The sequence below is a fragment of the Rhinatrema bivittatum genome, chromosome 9, assembly GCF_901001135.1.
Source record: "Rhinatrema bivittatum chromosome 9, aRhiBiv1.1, whole genome shotgun sequence".
Classification (NCBI taxonomy): Eukaryota; Metazoa; Chordata; class Amphibia; order Gymnophiona; family Rhinatrematidae; genus Rhinatrema; species Rhinatrema bivittatum.
Window position 1 is genome coordinate 178,864,293 of NC_042623.1, and position 18,142 is coordinate 178,882,434.

At 46.9% G+C, this 18,142-nt stretch overlaps 1 protein-coding gene across 12 annotated transcripts in view; it reads right to left on the reverse strand.

Annotated features, from left to right (window-relative positions):
- Window positions 1-18,142, reverse strand: part of EIF4G1 (eukaryotic translation initiation factor 4 gamma 1) — a 344,774-nt gene that overhangs the window by 28,536 nt on the left and 298,096 nt on the right. For all 12 annotated transcript variants that reach the window (XM_029617234.1, XM_029617235.1, XM_029617231.1 and 9 more), the window contains one exon: window positions 10,859-10,984. In XM_029617234.1, coding sequence (XP_029473094.1) covers window positions 10,859-10,984 — 126 coding nt within the window. The remainder of the gene's footprint in view (window positions 1-10,858; window positions 10,985-18,142) is intronic.

The window sequence follows — 18,142 nt, forward strand, 5'->3', positions numbered from 1 at the left end:
GCAAGGATTTTCGCCAATAACTTTAAGTCACAGTTTAACAGTGATATTGGGCGGAAAGAAGCAGGGTAGAGCGGGTCTTTACCAGGTTTGTGGAGGACGGTAATGTATGCAGTGTTAAAAAGACTAGGGAACCCCCCTTTAGTGATAGCATCATTGAAAAAATCCGTCAGATGGTTAGCAAGGTGGTGTTGTAAAATCTTATAAAAGTCAAAAGAAAAGCCATCCGGGCCAGGCGCCTTCCCCATTTTACTTGTGGAAATAGCAGTTAAAACCTCTAAGGGTAAAAGGGGTCTATTGAGGAACAATGATTGAGCCTTAGTCAAACTGGGTAAGTGAAGACCCTCAAAGAATGAGTCTTCTTCTCTCGCCCCCCCCCTTCACATCATCAGTGTATAACTGTTCATAAAACTGGCGAAATACTTCACAGATATCTGTGCGGGTAGTAACCTTAGTGCCTGATCTCGTTCTCATGGCCGGTATGAAGGTCTTTCCCCTGTGGGCCCGTACGAGATTGGCTAAATGTTTCCCCGCTTTATTGCCAAAGCGAAAAAAATTCTGCTCCGCCACCTGAAATGCCCTCTGTGCCCTCTGATGTAATACATTATTCAAATCCCGTAGAACCGCGAAATAGGCTTTTTGGTTCGTGGGACTAGGGCTGGAGACAAAATCCCGTTTTAGAGTACCCAATTTAGTTTCAAGTTCCAAAATCCGCTTGCTGATATTCTTTGAACGTGCTGCCACAAACGAAATGATCTCACCCCTTAGAACGGCTTTCGCCGTTTCCCAAAATAACTCCGGGTTCGTTGTGTGTTGACTATTATTGTGGGCAAACTCCGTCCATTTCTTATGCAAAAAAGACTTAAAGGGTAAATCAGAGCTGAGAAACCCAGGGAATCTCCACATCCTCTCACCCCTATCACAGACATGAAAACAGATATCCACCCATATCATTGCATGATCCGACATCCCCTGCGAACCAATGCCTGCATCTGTTACCAAATGAAGCCCATCTCTAGGTGTGAGTATGTAATCGATACGGGAGAGGGAGGCGTGCGCCCGGGAAATATGCGTATAGTCTCTCTCTGTCGGATGAAGCGTGCGCCAAACATCCAAGAGAGAGAACTCCGAACACAGGAAAGGAACTCCCTTCCCCCGTCGACTAGGGACCACAGACCCTTGGGGTGTTTTATCTATGCTCGGATCAGCCGGTAGATTAAAATCTCCAGCCACAAGCACGTAACCCTTTGCATGTTCAACAAGCTGCCCTAGAACAAAGGTAAAAAAAATGTGTGAGTAAGCATTAGGTGCATATATGCTGCACACAGATACCTCCTGGCCATTAAGAATACCAGTCACCAAGAGGAATCTGCCCTCCTCATCCTTCACTATGTTAGAGGCTGTGAAAGAAGCAGTTTTATTGACTAGTATGGCAACTCCACCTTTTTTTCCCAGTGCAGGATTATAATAACATTCTCCCACCCAGTCTCTCTTGAGTTTACCGCTCTCTATGGCCGTGAGGTGAGTCTCCTGGACACAGGCAATGGTTGGCTTGTGCGACTTAAGTTGTTGGAGTATTTTATATCGCTTGACCGGGGATCCCAGCCCATTTACATTCCAGGAGATTATTCTGGTTTTATCCATCATCAGGCAGGGTTATTGGCCCTGGGGCAGGGAGGAAAACCATACCATTACGTCTGTAGTCCAGAAGCTCCCCCTGTGCCCACAAACCAAAGAAACATGTGAATTCCCCACAACCCTGTATCCAAAAGAGAAAGACCCTGAAAGAAACCCATTCTGAACCATACATATGAAAGTTAGACATGCCCCCCCGTCTCCCATTCTCTTCACCCACATAATTCGAAACAATTGTTGAACAGAAAAAGAGAAATCTCACACAGAATCCCCCTTTCCCTTCCCTCCCCTTCCTCGTCTCCCCTCCCTTCCCTGCACCTCCCCCTCTCACACCCCCATAAAACCCCCAACAACCAAAACAACACTCAACAGTCCTTACTACGTCCCCAAACCTCGGGGAAGAAGTGTACCTCATATTTATATCCCCTAGAAAATGGGGAAGAGATCACTTTTACATGTGCGCAGGTGCCCCTTTCCCACCCCCCTCCCCGCCGACAGTAAGAAGAAAGGGGTATAAAATTATGTACCGTAGATCATTAATAGCAATAAAGAACAAAAGTAAAGAACAAAAGTAAGGAGAGCCCGGTTAACGACAGTTTCCCCTAAAAAAAAAAAATGAGGAAAACAATTGCTAGTGTCTCAAAGGCTCTCCATAATACGGCGCCAAGCATCTTAGGCATCATGATAAAATAAAAGGAAACAGACTATTTGTCAAAAAACAAAAGTTAAGGGAGCCCGGATAGCGTCAGTTTCTCCTAAAAATGAGGAAAACAAGTGCGAGTGTCTCATAAGCTCTCCATAGAACAGCGCCTAGCAGCATAGGCATCATGAAAAATAAAAATGAAAAGACTATCTTTCCGACAGATTTGCCCCACCAAATAATGATAGAAGATAAAAATGAGAAGCAATGAGGGAAAGCACAAAACAAACGGTTGCAAATTAAAGCCTTGATGTTCCCGCTCAGCTATTCCAGGAGACCGATGTATCTGATATGACTGCTCGCCTCTGCCAGCCTTCCCGCTCCACAAGATGAGTCCCATCGATACAGTCCAAAATATTCTTTAAGTGAAGGCACTGTACCTCTATCAGCCCCTCTTCAAAACTCAGCCTGCCGAATTGCAAGGAGGAAAATAGACCTGATAGTTCACCGTCGAACCTCCAAAATGTCCGCCGTTTTCTTTACCTCACTTTTGCAGGTTCGTTGTCAAAAATTTCTGAGCTTCCTCCGGTGACTCGAAGAAGGAGATCTTATTCTCATGCCAAATTTTTAATCGGGCTGGGAACTGAAGGGTGAATCTGATTTGTTTTTCAAATAGAGTGGAGCAGATGGGGGAGAAACTCCTCCTGAGCCCAGAAACTTTCGCTGAGTAATCTTGGAACAAACGAATCTTAGCACCCTCATAAGCTAAGTCCGGAATTTTACGATATGCTTGCAGCAAGATTTGCTTGTGAGCAAAGTTTAATACTTTTAGTATTACCATCCTCGGTCTGTTATCCCCGTCCTTGCGTTGGCCCAGTCTGTGCGCTCTTTCCACTCGAAAGGAGGATGCGAGCTCCGGGATGTGGAGGGCCTCAGGGAGCCAGCTCTCCAGAAAGGAACCCAAATTGCTTTCTACTAGGGATTCCGGCAGACCCATTACTCTAATATTGGACCTTCTGGCCCTATTTTCCAAATCCTCAAGTTTGGAGGAGTGCGCTTCCACAAGTTTTTCCAAGGTTGCGATTTTACCCGTGAGCGCAAGGGTGTCATCCTCCACGAGGTTCACTCGGCCCTCCAGGCGGTCAAAACGTGGGTTTATTTCGTCCAGAACGGATCTCACATCCGCTGAGTAGAAATGGCCCCAAGTCTGGAATCTAGTGCCTCCATCAAGATCGCTTTAAAGTTTTCCGTGAGATCCGGCTCAGGGCCTTTCGCCGCAGGGGTCGTCGGAGCCGCCGCCATTTTAGGATCCCCAGCACTTGCCTTGTCCTTGTCTCGTCTCCCTGATCTTATCGGCATACCCGCAGGTGAGCGCTGCATATAAGTAGTTATAGACATAGAAGAGCTTTGTAGACAAGAAACGCTTACTGGGAGGAGTTTTTGTGCCGAATTATTAGCAGACTATAAGCAAAACGGATCGGGGCACCCGGAGCTCTCCTGCACACAACCGCCTCCGCTCACCACATCACGTGATCTCCTCTGTATTCTTATTTAATACTTCTTTCAAAGTATTAGCAATATTATTAATAGATTTCTGTAATGTCACTAGCATTGTCCCAATTTCTTCAAGTGAGAATCCTCTTGGTGTAATTACTGTAACTTCAGTTATTCCTCCTATTTGGGTATCCCCAATTCCTTCCTCTATTGGTACCAATCCAGCAGCAATTTGATGAATTGGAGTCCCATTCCCTTCCTTGACGTCCATTTCTGGAGCATTCAAGGAGGTACTTGTACTCCCATCAAAATCTTGCACTAAGGCAGATGAAAAAATCTAATTTTGTTTGGGGATCTTCTAGATAGGAGATCCCAGCTTTATTGCCAGATGGTGGGTCAGGTGTTTCTGGCGCTCCAGGGGTTAATGATAACTCTTGGGTCAGATGGATCGCTCCCTGCTCTTGGTCGGTTCCATCAGAGACATCTCCTGGAGCTTCTATGGGAGTTTTTGTGAAGCAGTCCTTGATTTTAGGTTGATTATCTAATAATGGTGTTGAAGACAAGTCCCGAAGCCTAGCCTTCCTCTTTGTGTGTGGCATAACAAAGAAGGGAGTTTGGCCGTGGGCAAAATACAATCCTAAATATTAAAAGAAATAAAGTCTTAGACTCACGTCTTGAAGAAACTGTTATTTAGGATCTTCACCACGAACAAATTCTTTAGTTTCATCTCTCTCATATACTTGTGGCTGCAGTGAAACCAACAATCAGTCAAAGCTCCTAGCAAGGCCAAGCACGCCGAGCTAAGCCGAGCAAAGCCACGCGCGCCCCTTAGGCGTGCGCGGCTTTGGCGGTGCGCCGGTACCACGCCGATCTTATGGGCGTGAGCCCGGCTCCACCCCCGACATCCTGACCTCACGAACAGCTGTGTTTCAGGAAATTCTCCTCCGGTTGAAAAGAAAATGAAGCTGCTGCGGCTCAGAGCTCCAAAGACACCGATCTTGTGGGCGTAAGCAATGCAACAAAGTCACAGGTAATTCACCTCCGGACTCCTCCGGTGCAAAGAGGAAATGGCACTGCAGCAACTCTGGGCACTGAAACGCCGAGTTTCAGTGCCCAGTGTTTGTGAGGACATCCTGACCTCACAAACAGCTGTGTTTCAGGAAATTCTCCTCCGGTTGAAAAGAAAATGAAGCTGCTGCGGCTCAGAGCTCCAAAGACACCGATCTTGTGGGCGTAAGCAATGCAACAAAGTCACAGGTAATTCACCTCCGGACTCCTCCGGTGCAAAGAGGAAATGGCACTGCAGCAACTCTGGGCACTGAAACGCCGATCTTATGGGCGTGAGCCCGGCTCCACCCCCGACATCCTGACCTCACAAACAGCTGTGTTTCAGGAAATTCTCCTCCGGTCTCCTCTGGTTGAAAAGAAATGAAGCTGCTGCGGCTCAGAGCTCCAAAGACGCCGATCTTGTGGGCGTAAGCAATGCAACAAAGTCACAGGTAATTCACCTCCGGACTCCTCCGGTGCAAAGAGGAAATGGCACTGCAGCCTGTCTGAACTTTTTCAATTTGATTGAACCGATTCTCAAATTCTGATTTTTCTCAACTTGTTGTAATATTACTGGTTCAACTTTTAACATACGATTTTGTGTATCTACAACTGTTGTATTTAAAGTCACTATTACTGCTTTCAAGTCAATCAAGGTGGACCAAATGTTTTCCAGCATAATAGGCTGTGACTAACACAAATGAGTTAGAAGGACTCACTGTTCCTTGAGGACCGGGTTTTTCTCTCCCGATGGGAACACCAGCCCTCTCCTCATGCCGTGTTGGTGTTGAGGTTAGGGGGACCCCGAACTTCCCATCGGTATTCCCCCTAATTTTTGGTCTTGCTCTTTCCATCTCCGGATTCCCTCCGATAGAAACACCTTCCCCAGGCTGTTTTAGTCGGCTGTCGATGCTCAGAACCGGAGATTGTTCAAGACCAGGTGGCAGAGGAATCTCAGGCTCTCCTGGGCTCAAAGAAAATCCAGTGGTGCTTGTGCCTGCTCCGCATTCGCACCTACGCCTGGGAGCACACCGGCGGTTATAGCACCAACACATGGGAAAAAAGTTCCCAATTGAAACTTGAGGTGGAGCCGGAGTTGTTGAAGTCGAAGGTTCTCCTCTTACTCTGCCCTTCCCCTTGGTGTGCGGCATACTTTAAAGTAATTAGGTTAATGAGATACTTGTTCCATGATAAATAACTATCTTAGGATCTTTGGCAGCCACAGTTTCCTAGACTTCCTCCGTCTCAACTCCGTCCAAATCCGGACAAAGCCGGAATAAGCCGCACGCGTCCCTTAGGCGCGCGCGGCTTTGGCGGGTCGCTGGTGGCTCGGCGCGCCGATTATATGGGTAGGGCCCCTCCCAATGACGTCAAGGGAACCCGGGGACCGGAGTAAAGCTGTCGATTCTGGCTCACCAGGTAAAAGTCTCAAGTCCTCCTGTAGCTGCGGCTCACTCACCGCAGTAGCGCCGATTATATGGGCAGGGCCCCTCCCAATGACGTCAAGGGAACCCGGGGACCGGAGTAAAGCTGTCAACTCTGGCTCACCAGGTAAAAGTCTCAAGTCCTCCTGTAGCTGCGGCTCACTCACCACAGTAGCGCCGATTATATGGGCAGGGCCCCTCCCAATGACGTCAAGGGAACCCAGGGACCGGAGTAAAGCTGTCGACTGGCTTACCAGGTAAAAGTCTCAAGTCCTCCTGTAGCTGCGGCTCACTCACCGCAGTAGCGCCGATTATATGGGCAGGGCCCCTCCCAATGACGTCAAGGGAACCCGGGGACCGGAGTAAAGCTGTCAACTCTGGCTCACCAGGTAAAAGTCTCAAGTCCTCCTGTAGCTGCCTAATCCTTTTGATTAAAAACAGATAACATAACTATACTCAACCAAACACTGAACCCCCAAATAAGATTATAGATGCCCTGATCTAGGGACTGGATGACGGTTACCCGTAATCTCTTGGAATCGATATTCACTCCATGGGCGAATCCTTGGCATCATTCTTGGGCAGCTGTGGGCAGGATGGTCCATCTGTCTACACTAAGGAAAACAAAATTATCAGGTAAGTAATTTCTCCATTTGCTAGCATGTAGCCAGGTGGTCTCAGGACCAATGGGATGTACAAAAGCTACTCCCGATTGGGGTGGGAGGCTGGCCGCAATCCGGGTTAACACCACCCTTGCAAAGGCTGCGTCCTCCCGAGCCTGAACGTCCAGGTGATAGAACCTGGAGAAGGTGTGCAAGGAAGACCATGTTGCCGCTCGGCAGATGTCGACAGGAGACTGCATTCTAGCTTCCACCCATGAGACTGCCTGAGCCCTAGTGGAATGATCTTTAACCTGAAGGGTAATGGCTTTCCTGCTTCCACATACGCTCCTATGACCACCTCCTTAATCCAGCGAGCTATGGTAGCCTGCAAAGCTGGCTTGCCCTACTTCCTACTACACATGCCTGGGCCAATCTGAAGCTACTAGTTGGACAAATCCCCTGTGGCGCTCAATTCTGTGAATGACCTTGCCTAGGAGGGGCCTCGGAGGGAAGGCGTATAGCAACTCCTCTTCCCGCCAGGTCTGAATGAGTGTCAATCCTCAGGAACAACTGATCTCTTTGGCGACTGACGAATCAGGAAACCTTCGCACTGTGAGATGCGGTCAGCAGTCAATGGATGGGAGAGCCCAACACCCACTCTCCTGGATCCAGACTCTCCTTGCTTAGAAAGTTTCTTCTGAAGTTGTCTTTTCCTGCAATGGGGGAGGCTGAGAATCTGTAGATGTATTCCCGCCTACTCCATAAGGAGATCTATCTCCTGTGACACTTGCTGGCTTTTGGTTCCACCCTGGTGGTTGAACTAGGCTACAGTTGTTGCGTTGTCCGACATTAAGCGGACTGCTTGACCCTGGAGTATTTGGCTGAATTGTAGACATGCCAATCTGACTGCATGGGCTTCCAGAGGATTTATGTTACAGAGGGCCTCTTCCGGAGGCTTGCGTCTGTCATGAGGACCAGCCAGTTCGGAAGGGGCAGGGGTACACCCCTGCCCAGATAAACTTCATACAGACACCACTGGAGCACAGAACATACTTCCATTGATAAGTTGAAGCAAATCGAAGTCTTGAGATAGCAAGTTCCAAAGTGACAGCACTGGTTCCAGAGCCCATATCCTTAATGAGACTTCCTAGACCAAAAGGACTGAGATCTTCCATAGGGACGAGACTATGCTCCTCTTTAAGGACGAAACCGATGGGAAACACTGGAGCGATCCTTTTCCCCAAAAGGACGCAATGCCGCCTTTTTGTCCTCTGGTAAACGAGGAATCTTGGACTCCCCCAGCTATTCGCCATTTTTTCCCAACTCACTGCCAAACAAAAGGGAACCCTTAAAGGGTAACTTTGTGAGACTGGACTTGGAAATAGTGTCTACCAATCAATTTCACAGCCTCAACTGGCGTCTAGCTGCTATCACAGAAGCCACCCTTCTAGCAGCCATCCACACCAAGTCACAGCCCGCATCAACTAAGAATACGGCTCCTGGTTCCATCGCCGTTCCACTATCAGTCCCCGCTCCTTGCATCGCCTGAGAGATGAAAATCAGCCCAGGCCACCAGGCAAGAGCAAGAAGCAATCTGGAAATTCATTGCCATGGCCTCAAAGGTCTGCTTAAGGACAGCCTCGATCCTCCTCTCTCCTGAGCATCTTTTATAGCTGCCCCTCCTTCCACTGGAATGGTGATTCACTTGGTAGCAGGCATCCACCTTCGGAAATCACAACTGATCCCTTGCCTTCAGATACAAGGGGTACAAACCCAGTAAAGCATGCCCTCCTCTTTAAAATTTGACTCCAGGGCGCTCCATTAAAGGTCAATCAACTCTTGAATTGGTTCCAGAAGGGGAAGGAAACAGGATGCCTTGGACTCAGACCCTTTCAAACAGAGGGAGAATGTCTCCTAGAGGAGTCATTCGAGGTATCATGATCCACATCCCCCGGAACATCACCAGGGACAGCATCCCTGTGGCATTTGCCCGCAGTGGCTGACAAATGGGAGCCCCGAGCATGTGAACTCTTTTTAGTAGGTTGCTTCACCTCCGCTGGGCACCCTTGCAGTAACGTCGACAGATCCTGGAAAAATTCCACCCAGGAAAAGGAGAGGGAGCCAAACGAGACACACAGGCTCAAAACAGACACTCTCAGACCCTTCTGCCGGAGATGTTTCTGTCATTAGGAACAAGGGGAAAGGGGACGCATCTTCAGTGTCGCCTTTTGCCCCTTTTCCCTCCTAAGTGGATGGCCCAACATCGGCAAAATCCGAAGTGGCCAAATCACCATGAGTATCCAAGCAGCGCTGACAGAGGTGAAGAGAACGTGATGGCTGGATTTCCCTTATATGGCAAGCCTCACCGAGAGCCAGGAACTTAAGACTGTTTGTCCTTGGCACCATAGTCTTTCTATCCTGGTCTCTAGACAGCCTCCTGCACACCCACCACTAGTGCTCAAAACTAGGCCGCAGTCAAATGAGCATAAAATAGCCCCGTATGCAAATACGTGCACAAATATAGGCTGCAGCCTTATGTGCATGCTTATGTCAGAAAACTGACGGACAGCAAGACGCTCATGCCTGCGCACTGGAAAACCGCTGCCATGGCCTATCACGCGGCTGACAGGACTGAGCCTGAGGAATGGGGCCTAGCCAAAGGCTGCTCAACCTGCTGAGACTGAGCCGCCTCCGCTCTACACTAATTCCCCAGAGAAGTGAGAGGGAAAGGGGGTAAAGAGACAGAGCCACCAACGCTGAGGGAAGAAGAGCCAGCAATGTAAAAAGGGAGGTGACTGAAACGTCCCTATTCCTTTTTTTTTTTTAAACCTGAGCTCAGCTACGGGGGCAGAGAGCACAAGCCTTCACCGCCAAGCACTCTGTCATCCACTGAGGGTGGGACCAAAACTTGGTCTCAGGTTAGGAGCTCAAGCGGTGCCCTGAAACCTCTCTCCTTTCTTTTTATTACTACAAGCAATCCCCAGTAGGGAGATGCATGTCTACCATCTACTAGAGATGGATAATACTGGCGGGCTGATGTCGGGGCAGGGCTATATGTCCGTGACCTCAGCGAGTCAGTTTTACTCCATCTCCATCTGCTGGTAGAGGTGCATAACCCACTTGTGCGGATTGGCCTACCTAAGTGCAGGGGAAATATACATAACCCGGGGGACACATTTTGTAATAAAATAGCATCCACATCAGTGTGCCAGGACTTTGTAATAAACATAAGTTTAACAAGCATTAGTGTATCAATAATTTCAACATCCTTTTCTCTAACTGAACGTTTACTTACAGTAAGCCATTGAATAATAAATTGCATGAGTAGATCTAGCAGAATCACTAATCACTGATATGTAAGCCACCTACCTCGATTCTTCTTAACCACACGCTTATTTAATTCCCTACACTTCCCCTTATTACTTCCATGCATGGCCAGGAAGGGATCCAAGGAAGGGAGAGAGGGACAAGAAATGAGGGAACAATCATCACTAGCTATCAGACCCTCCTCACCAAATGGGTCCAAGCCACACCCCTGCTCGACCATACACCACCAGGGGGATGGCTTAGAGACCTAACACGCTAGGGAGCCATTTTCCTTCAGCAGACAGACTGCAGGTCGGACTCCCCTACCATCTACTGGAGACAGAGAATACGGAGAGACCACAGGCACAATGGCTTAACTGCCAACAGTACAGTGAAGTTTTTTTTCTCTGTCTCTATCTGCTGGTAGGGCAGAAAAACATCCATATGGATTGGTCTGCTTTATAACACTTCTCCACAGCAGAACCCATTGGTACTGTCAAATAGCAGAACTACAGGTGTGTACACGCACACACAAATGCGAGCAGGTATGTGCACGTGTGTACGTACATGAATGCACAGGTATACAGAAAGAAAAGATAGCAGCTTGCACTCTGCTTATCAGTATAGCTTAGACCTACATGCCTCAGGTCCAGTCCATATACAGTGTACCTGCTAAGGAACACTCAGGTAGAAGAAATGATGCCTACATTTACCTGAAGAGTTCACCCATGGGGATACCTCCTTCCAGCAGCATGGGGGTGATAATTTCAGCCAGGTACAACCATATGTGTGGGATATCAATCTCCATGTCTTCGCCAATCTCCAAGATCTCATGCAACCTGTAAAAGGAACTTATTGTCAAAAAGGACTCCCAGCACAGGTACATTCTCCATCCCCTGGGATCTAGCATCCAAATGGCAGGTATGCACACAGGAGATTAAAAGTACATGAAAGTGGATGGTGTGAGGCTAGACACACTTATAGTCAAGCATTTTGGCTTGAGTTTGCTAGATACGGCTTCTTTCATTATATTACACCAATCACTGGCAAGATTACAAGTCGCATCCCAGAGCCAATGGAAAATGAAATGGCATACCCAAGTGAAAGGGATAGCAGAAAATATCCTGCCTGAGCTGGAAGGTCTCAAAACCTAAAAAGCTCCGCTCAAAAAGAAAAAAAAATGTTATTTCTGTAAACCTCTGTATTTTGATATTTTGCTGATTTTATCTCTGGGCAATTTTCTTTTGATTGTATGTCATGTTATTTGATATCACTTGTAAGACTATGTAAGTGAATGGAGAAATTACTTAACTGATAATTTCGTTTTCCTTAGTGTAGACAGATGGACTCAGGACCAATGGGTATAGTGTACTCCTGACAGCAGTTGGAGACGGATCAGATTTCAATCTGACGTCAGCCCTAGTACATATATCCCTGCAGGAAGTGCAGCTCTTCAGTATTTTCCATCTCCATAGCAGTTAGGGACTATCTGCACACTCTCACAGCGTTAGTACCAAATTCAAAAAAGAAAACCCAAATTCAGCTACATGCTAGGAAAGCAGTAATTTCACTTCTCTCTTCATCCAGGCAGTCCAGGCCACACAAGTGGGATGAACCATAACTACTTCCTTGCACTCCTTGTAATACCGCTCTGGCAAAAGACATAACTCCCGAACCCAAACATCCAAACAATAATGCTTGGAGAACGTATGCAACAAAGATCACATTACCACATTACTGATCACAGAGGAAGATAACTAACTCCGCCCAAGACACAGGCTATGCTTTTGTAGAATGAGCTCTAATCTGACCCAGATCCACATAGGCTGCCTGTGCTTTGAAAGAATGAGCACCAATTTGCCTGGGCAAAGGTTTCTCGGCAGTCACATAGGCCGCTGTTATTACCTCCTTAATCCAACGTGCCACTGTGGCACGAGAAGCCACTTCCCCCTTTTTCAGACCGCAATGAAGAATAAAAAGACTGTTTTCCGAAAAGCACTGTAACCTTAAGAAACTCTTGCTCATCTAGAATCTCTTCCAAAGACGGTAATGAAATGGACTGATTTAAGTGAAAGTCTGAAACAACCTTCAGCAAGAAGGTACAGTCCTAATCTGTAGTCTGTCGGGGGTAATCATTGAGGAAGGCTTTTGACAAGAAAGAGCCCGCATTTCAGAAATTCTCTATACTGAACATATAGCGACAAGGAACACAGTCTTCATCATTAGCAAGGGCAAAAGAAGCCAACAAAGAGGATGGAAGATGGAACCCATCAAAAAGGTCAAAACCAGATTAAGAACCCAAAGTATCACTGGTATTTGCAATGGCGGTCGAATATGCTTAACAGCTTTCAAAAAATCTGGGAAACTATAGACCACTGACCCTGACTTCAGTGCTGGCAAAAATAGTGGAAACTTTCTAAAGATCAAAATCAGAGCATATAGAAAGACATAGTTTAATGGAACAACTTCAACCTGGCTTTACCCAAGGGAAGTCTTGCCTAACAAATCTGCCTCTCTTTTTTGAAGGGGTTAAACATGGATAAAGGTGAACCGGTAGATGTAGTGCATTTGGATTTTCAGAAGACAAAGTCCTTCATGAGAGGTTTTTAAGAAAACTAAAAAGTCATGGGATAGGAGATGATGTCCTTTCGTGAATTACAAACTGGTTAAAAAAGACAGGAAAAAGAGAGTAGGATTAAATGGTTGGTTTTCACAGTGGAAAAGGGTAAACAGTGAAGTGCCTCAGGGATCTGTACTTGGACTGGTGTTTTTCAATATATTTATAAATGATCTGGAAAGGAGTACGATGAGTGAGGTTATCAAATTTGCGGATGATACAACATTTTTCAGAGTAGTTAAATCACAAGAAGATTATGATAAACTGCAAGAGGACCTTGCAAGACTGCAAGAATGGGCATTCAAACTGCAGATGAAATGTGGACAAGTGCAAGGTGTTGCATATAGAGAAAAATAACATGCAGAAGTTACACGATGTTAGGTTCCATATTAGGAGCTACCACCCAGGAAAAAATCTAGGCATCATAGTGGATAATACATTGAAATCAGCAGCTCAGTGTGCTTGCAGCAGTCAAAAAAGCTAACTACGTTTGGAATTACTGGGAAGGGAATGTTGTATAAAATGGAAAATGTCATAATGCCTCTGTATCGCTCCATGGTGAGACCGCATCTTGAATACTGTGAACAGTTCTGGTCACCGCATCTCAAAAAAAGATATAGTTACACTGGAGAAAGTGCAGAGATGGATGACCAAAATGATAAAGGGGATAGAACAGCTACCCTATAAGGAAAGGCTGAAGAGGTTAGGGCTGTTCAGATTGGAGAAGAGATGGCTGAGGGGGGAAATGATAAATGTCTTTAAAAGCATGAGAGATCTAGAACGGGTAGATGTAAATTGGTTATTTACACTTTCAGATAATAGAAGGACTAGGGGGCACTCAATGAAGTTAGCAAGTAGCACATTTAAAACTAATTGGAGAAAATTATTTTTCACGCAACGCACAATTAAGCTCTGGAATTTGTTGCCAGAGGATGTGGCATCAGTAGCATGGGATCTTCTTAGTGTTTAGGTACTTGCCAGGTTCTTGTGGCCTGGTTTGGCTGATACTGGGCTTGATGGATCCTTGGTCTGACCCAGTTTGGCAATTTCTTATGTTATGTTAGAAACATTCGAATATGAGGAGAGAGATCTACCTTGAACTCGCTCCCTTTAACAAGCCAAAGCTGCCACCTGCACCTTTAGCATATTAAGGGACAACCCCTTAACCAAACCTTCCTGTAGGAATTCTAAAATTAAGGGAATTGTTGCCCTTGAGGGAAGACCCTTCTACTCTCAGCATCAATTTTTAAAATTTTTGAGCTTGTAATAAGGTGCTCAACACTGTTGAGGAATAACCATGCTTCAACATCTTTGCCCTCTTCAAGATCCAAACCATAAGACAAAGCTGATCCAGACTTTTGTGAAGAATCTGCCCCTGATGCAGCAAGTTCATTCGCATTGGCAATCACAATGGCCTGCCTACTATTAGATGTCGAAGTTCTGCATACCAAAGCCTTCATGGCCAATCCTGGGCCACTAGAAGGACCGTCTGGATGCCAGGCTATTTTCTACAACAAACTGTCAATTATGGGCCACAGGGGAAACACATAGAACAATTCATCCTGCAACCATGTCTAAATAAGAATGTAGAGTCCAAGTGCTTGAGAGTCCTACCTGAGACTGTAAAACTGATGCACCTTCGCATTCCTGTGGCTCGCCATCAAAACCATGAAAGGTCCACCCCCAATTCTCCCAGGTCCACTGCATGACATCTGAGATAATCCGCTCGAACATTGTCCATCGCTGCGATGTGAGAGAGAGCGACAGCGCCTGAAGATGCTGTTCCACCACGGTAGCAAGTCATCCATTTCCAGGAAAACCTGTTGACTTCGGGTTTCCCCTTGATGATTTATGTAGGCTACCCGTGGCATTGTCCAAGTTTACTCTCACTGTTCTTCCACTCAACCGGTCTGCAAACCTCAAGAATGCCAACCAAATCGCACGAACCTCCAAGAGCTTGATGAAGCATCTCATCTCCTTGGGGAATCACTGCCCCTGTACCAACAAGTTCCTGGCAGTGGGCTCCCCAGCCCTAAAGACCTGCATCTGTAGTGACCACTATCCAATCGGGAAACTCCAACTCAGCCCTCCCACAGAAATGATTTGTCTGCATCCACCAGGGCAACTTCTATTTTTCCTACGACAGAAGAGACAGCCTTATATATGCTCTGAGGACCACCATGACAGCAATGTCCTTTGAAGTGGACGCATATGTGCCCTCACCCAAAGAATAACCTCTGTCTCTGACATGAATCCTAATGTCTGCAGGTAAGTCCATACTGTTGGATGGTCGATCACCTTCAGGGCTTGTATTTGCCCCCCAGCTTCTGGCTATGCTGCTTCAAGAGAAATACCTTGCCTTATGCAGATTCAAAGTGGACCCCAAATATTCCAGAGCATGGGCAGGCTGCAAACTGCTCTTGGCTAGATTCATCAGCCAACCTAGCTCCTACAGCAGCTAGACTATCCTGTGAGACATATGAGTCTCCACCACAGACTTGGCCCTGATCAACCAATTGTCCAGATACAGATAGACCAAGATGCCTTCTTTGAGAAGTTCAGCTATCATCACCATTATCTTGGAAAAGGTTCTGAGTGTTGTAGCCAATCCGAATGGCAAGGCCTGAAACTAATAATGATGGCCTAGCACTGTGAAATGCAAAAATTACTGATGTTCCTTCCGGACTGGGTTATGCAAATAGGCCTCTGTCAAAACGAGCGAAGTGAGAAACACCCCCCCCCCCCCCCCCACACTTCTGCACTGCCATATTACAGAGCACAAAGTTTCCATCCTGAATTGGGTCACTTGTGAAAACTGGTGGACTCCCTTCAGATCCAAAATGGGGCGAAAAGAACTCTCCTTTTTGGGGACCACAAAATAAATGGAATACTGGTCTGGTCTCCAATAAAAAAAAAAATAAAATAAAAAAATAAACAAAAAAAGAGAGGTGACATCCTACCTCCTGTTCCCAGAAGTGGGTTGGCATATCTTCATTGGGAGGCTCGAGGTGCTCCACTAGCTGAGCCTGCTCCCCGTCTGGGTTGCCTGGGATTAAAGGACTAAAATCTACCCAGAGGTCAAGTCCTCAGAAAAGCTGCTCCTCTGTAGGCCTGAAAAAGTCGGAACCCCCTAGTATTGACCTCTGGACCTGAAGGAACGCAGTGCTTGTTTCCTATACTCTGGTATTCGAGGAACCGATAACTCATCCCACTTATTGGCCATTTTCTCCAGCTCACTCCCAAACAAGAGCGAGCCTTTAAAGGGCAACTTCATAAGGTAAGACTTCGAGGTTGAATCGGCCGACCAATTTCTCAGCCATAGCTGATGCCTAGCAGCAACTATCGAAGTCACCCCTCTGGCCGACATGCGGACCAAACTGCAGCCTGCATCTGCCAGAAAGGTGGCTGCTGGTTCCATCAATGCCCTGGAATTTACACCAGACTCATTGACCTCCTGAAAGAGCAACAAACAAGAGCAAGACACCATGGAACAAAAAGAAGCTGTCTGCAAGGTCACTGCCATAGCCTCAAAGGCCTGCTTAAGGGTAGCCATAATTCTTCTATCCTGTGCATCCTTCAAAGCCACTCCCCCTTCAACAGGAATAGTTGTCCACTTGTTAACGGCACAAACAAGTGCATCCATCTTTGAAAAAACGCAACTACTCTCTCGCAACCGGATCCCAGCAGTACAGTCGATCCAAGACTCGTCCCTCTTTAAAATTTGCTTCCAGGGTGCCCCATTCAAGATCAATTAATTCTTGAAGAGCCTCCATAACAGAAAAGAAACATGAGGCTTTACGCAAGGAAACCAGAATGGGATTTTTCTTTGGCTCGGACATGGATTCAGCCCCAGGTACTCCCAGCATCTTCTATGATTGGGAAATAAGATTCGGTAACTCATCTCTATGAAAGAATCGCAACATAGTTCTATAAGGTTACAATCCCAGAGGAATCTCCCCATCTTCCAGGGAGTAAAGATCTGTCTCACCATCCATTCCATCTGGATCCCTATTGGGAAAACCGGCTCCAGGTTTACTCAGATGCTTACCCGCAGCATCAGATATGCGGAATTTCACTGTCTGTGTTTGGATACAGTTGGCTGGGGCCTAGGACTATGCCTGAAGAAAAAACTACAGTCCTTGAAAAAATTCCAGCCAAGAAAAGGCTGAAGGATCCATGCCAAGGCCCAGGGGTCAAGTGTCCTGAGCCCACTTAACTACCTTTCCCTGCTGATGAAGCCCCCAAGATCAGGCGACCCTTCTGGCAGCTTTTCTTCCATTCCCGCACCAGGCTAGGAAGAACGGGGCTTAGTAAAATCAGCGCTGACACAAGTTAGAAGGAACGCCAGGTTCAGATGCCTGAATATGACACGCCACACACAGAGCAAGGCATTTAGGTTTCTTTGCTATAGGTGCCATCAGATAAGGCTCACAACACTGTGCTGAAATAATCGCCCAACTTGAGCTCCGACAGGACGCTCAGGGAATGCGAGTAAAAACAAACGTATGTGTGCATGCACAAATGAGCACCCTGGTAGACACTCATGCTCCTAAGTGTCGAACTAGGCACACAATCAGAATGCAGGTTGCACAGATGGGTGCACAAGCCACGATCCAACGGAACTGAAGAGAGCAGTATACGGCGCACAAAAAGCGTGCGAAGGTGCCACAGCTTACCATGCGGCGAACCAGCGGAGCTTAGCCGCAACCCGCCAGCCTGCCCCCCCCCCTCCCCGAACACCACTGGAGACAGGAACGGCCATCAGATCGCTAGCCGAGCACAGAGACCAAGGGGGGGGGGAATCCTGACTTAACTCCTTCTTGTCTCAAGAAAGATCTCATGCAATGAAAGCAAAATTGCTCCCAGGACAGCAGTCCTCACATATGGGTGACATCATCAGATGGAGCCCTGGTACGGAAAGCTTCTAAAAACTTTTGGCTGGCCCTGTGGGCCTACTGAGCATGCCCAGCATGCCAAGATATTCTCAGCCACAGGGGTCTCCCTTCAGTCTCGTTTATAGCAATATGCGTGAGCTAAAAAAATAAAATAATAAAAAGTATTGGACCCAACTCCGCGGGGTGGCGGGTGGGTTCTGTGAGGACTACATCCTGCTGCCTGGGATAACACCTATTACAAGGTAAGCAATTTTGCTTTATCCCAGGACAAGCAGGATGATAGTCCTCACATATGGGTGATTAGCAAGCTAGAGGCTGAGTCATTCTTATATTATACCAACAGCATACAACTTGTGCAACGGCACAACAACTGGTGTACTGCTGGAAAAAATGAGGCAGCCTGAATCACAGCATGATGGATGTAGAAGGAGTTGGAGTTATACTAGAAATAAGTTCTTTAAGACAGATTGTTCAAAGGCTGAATC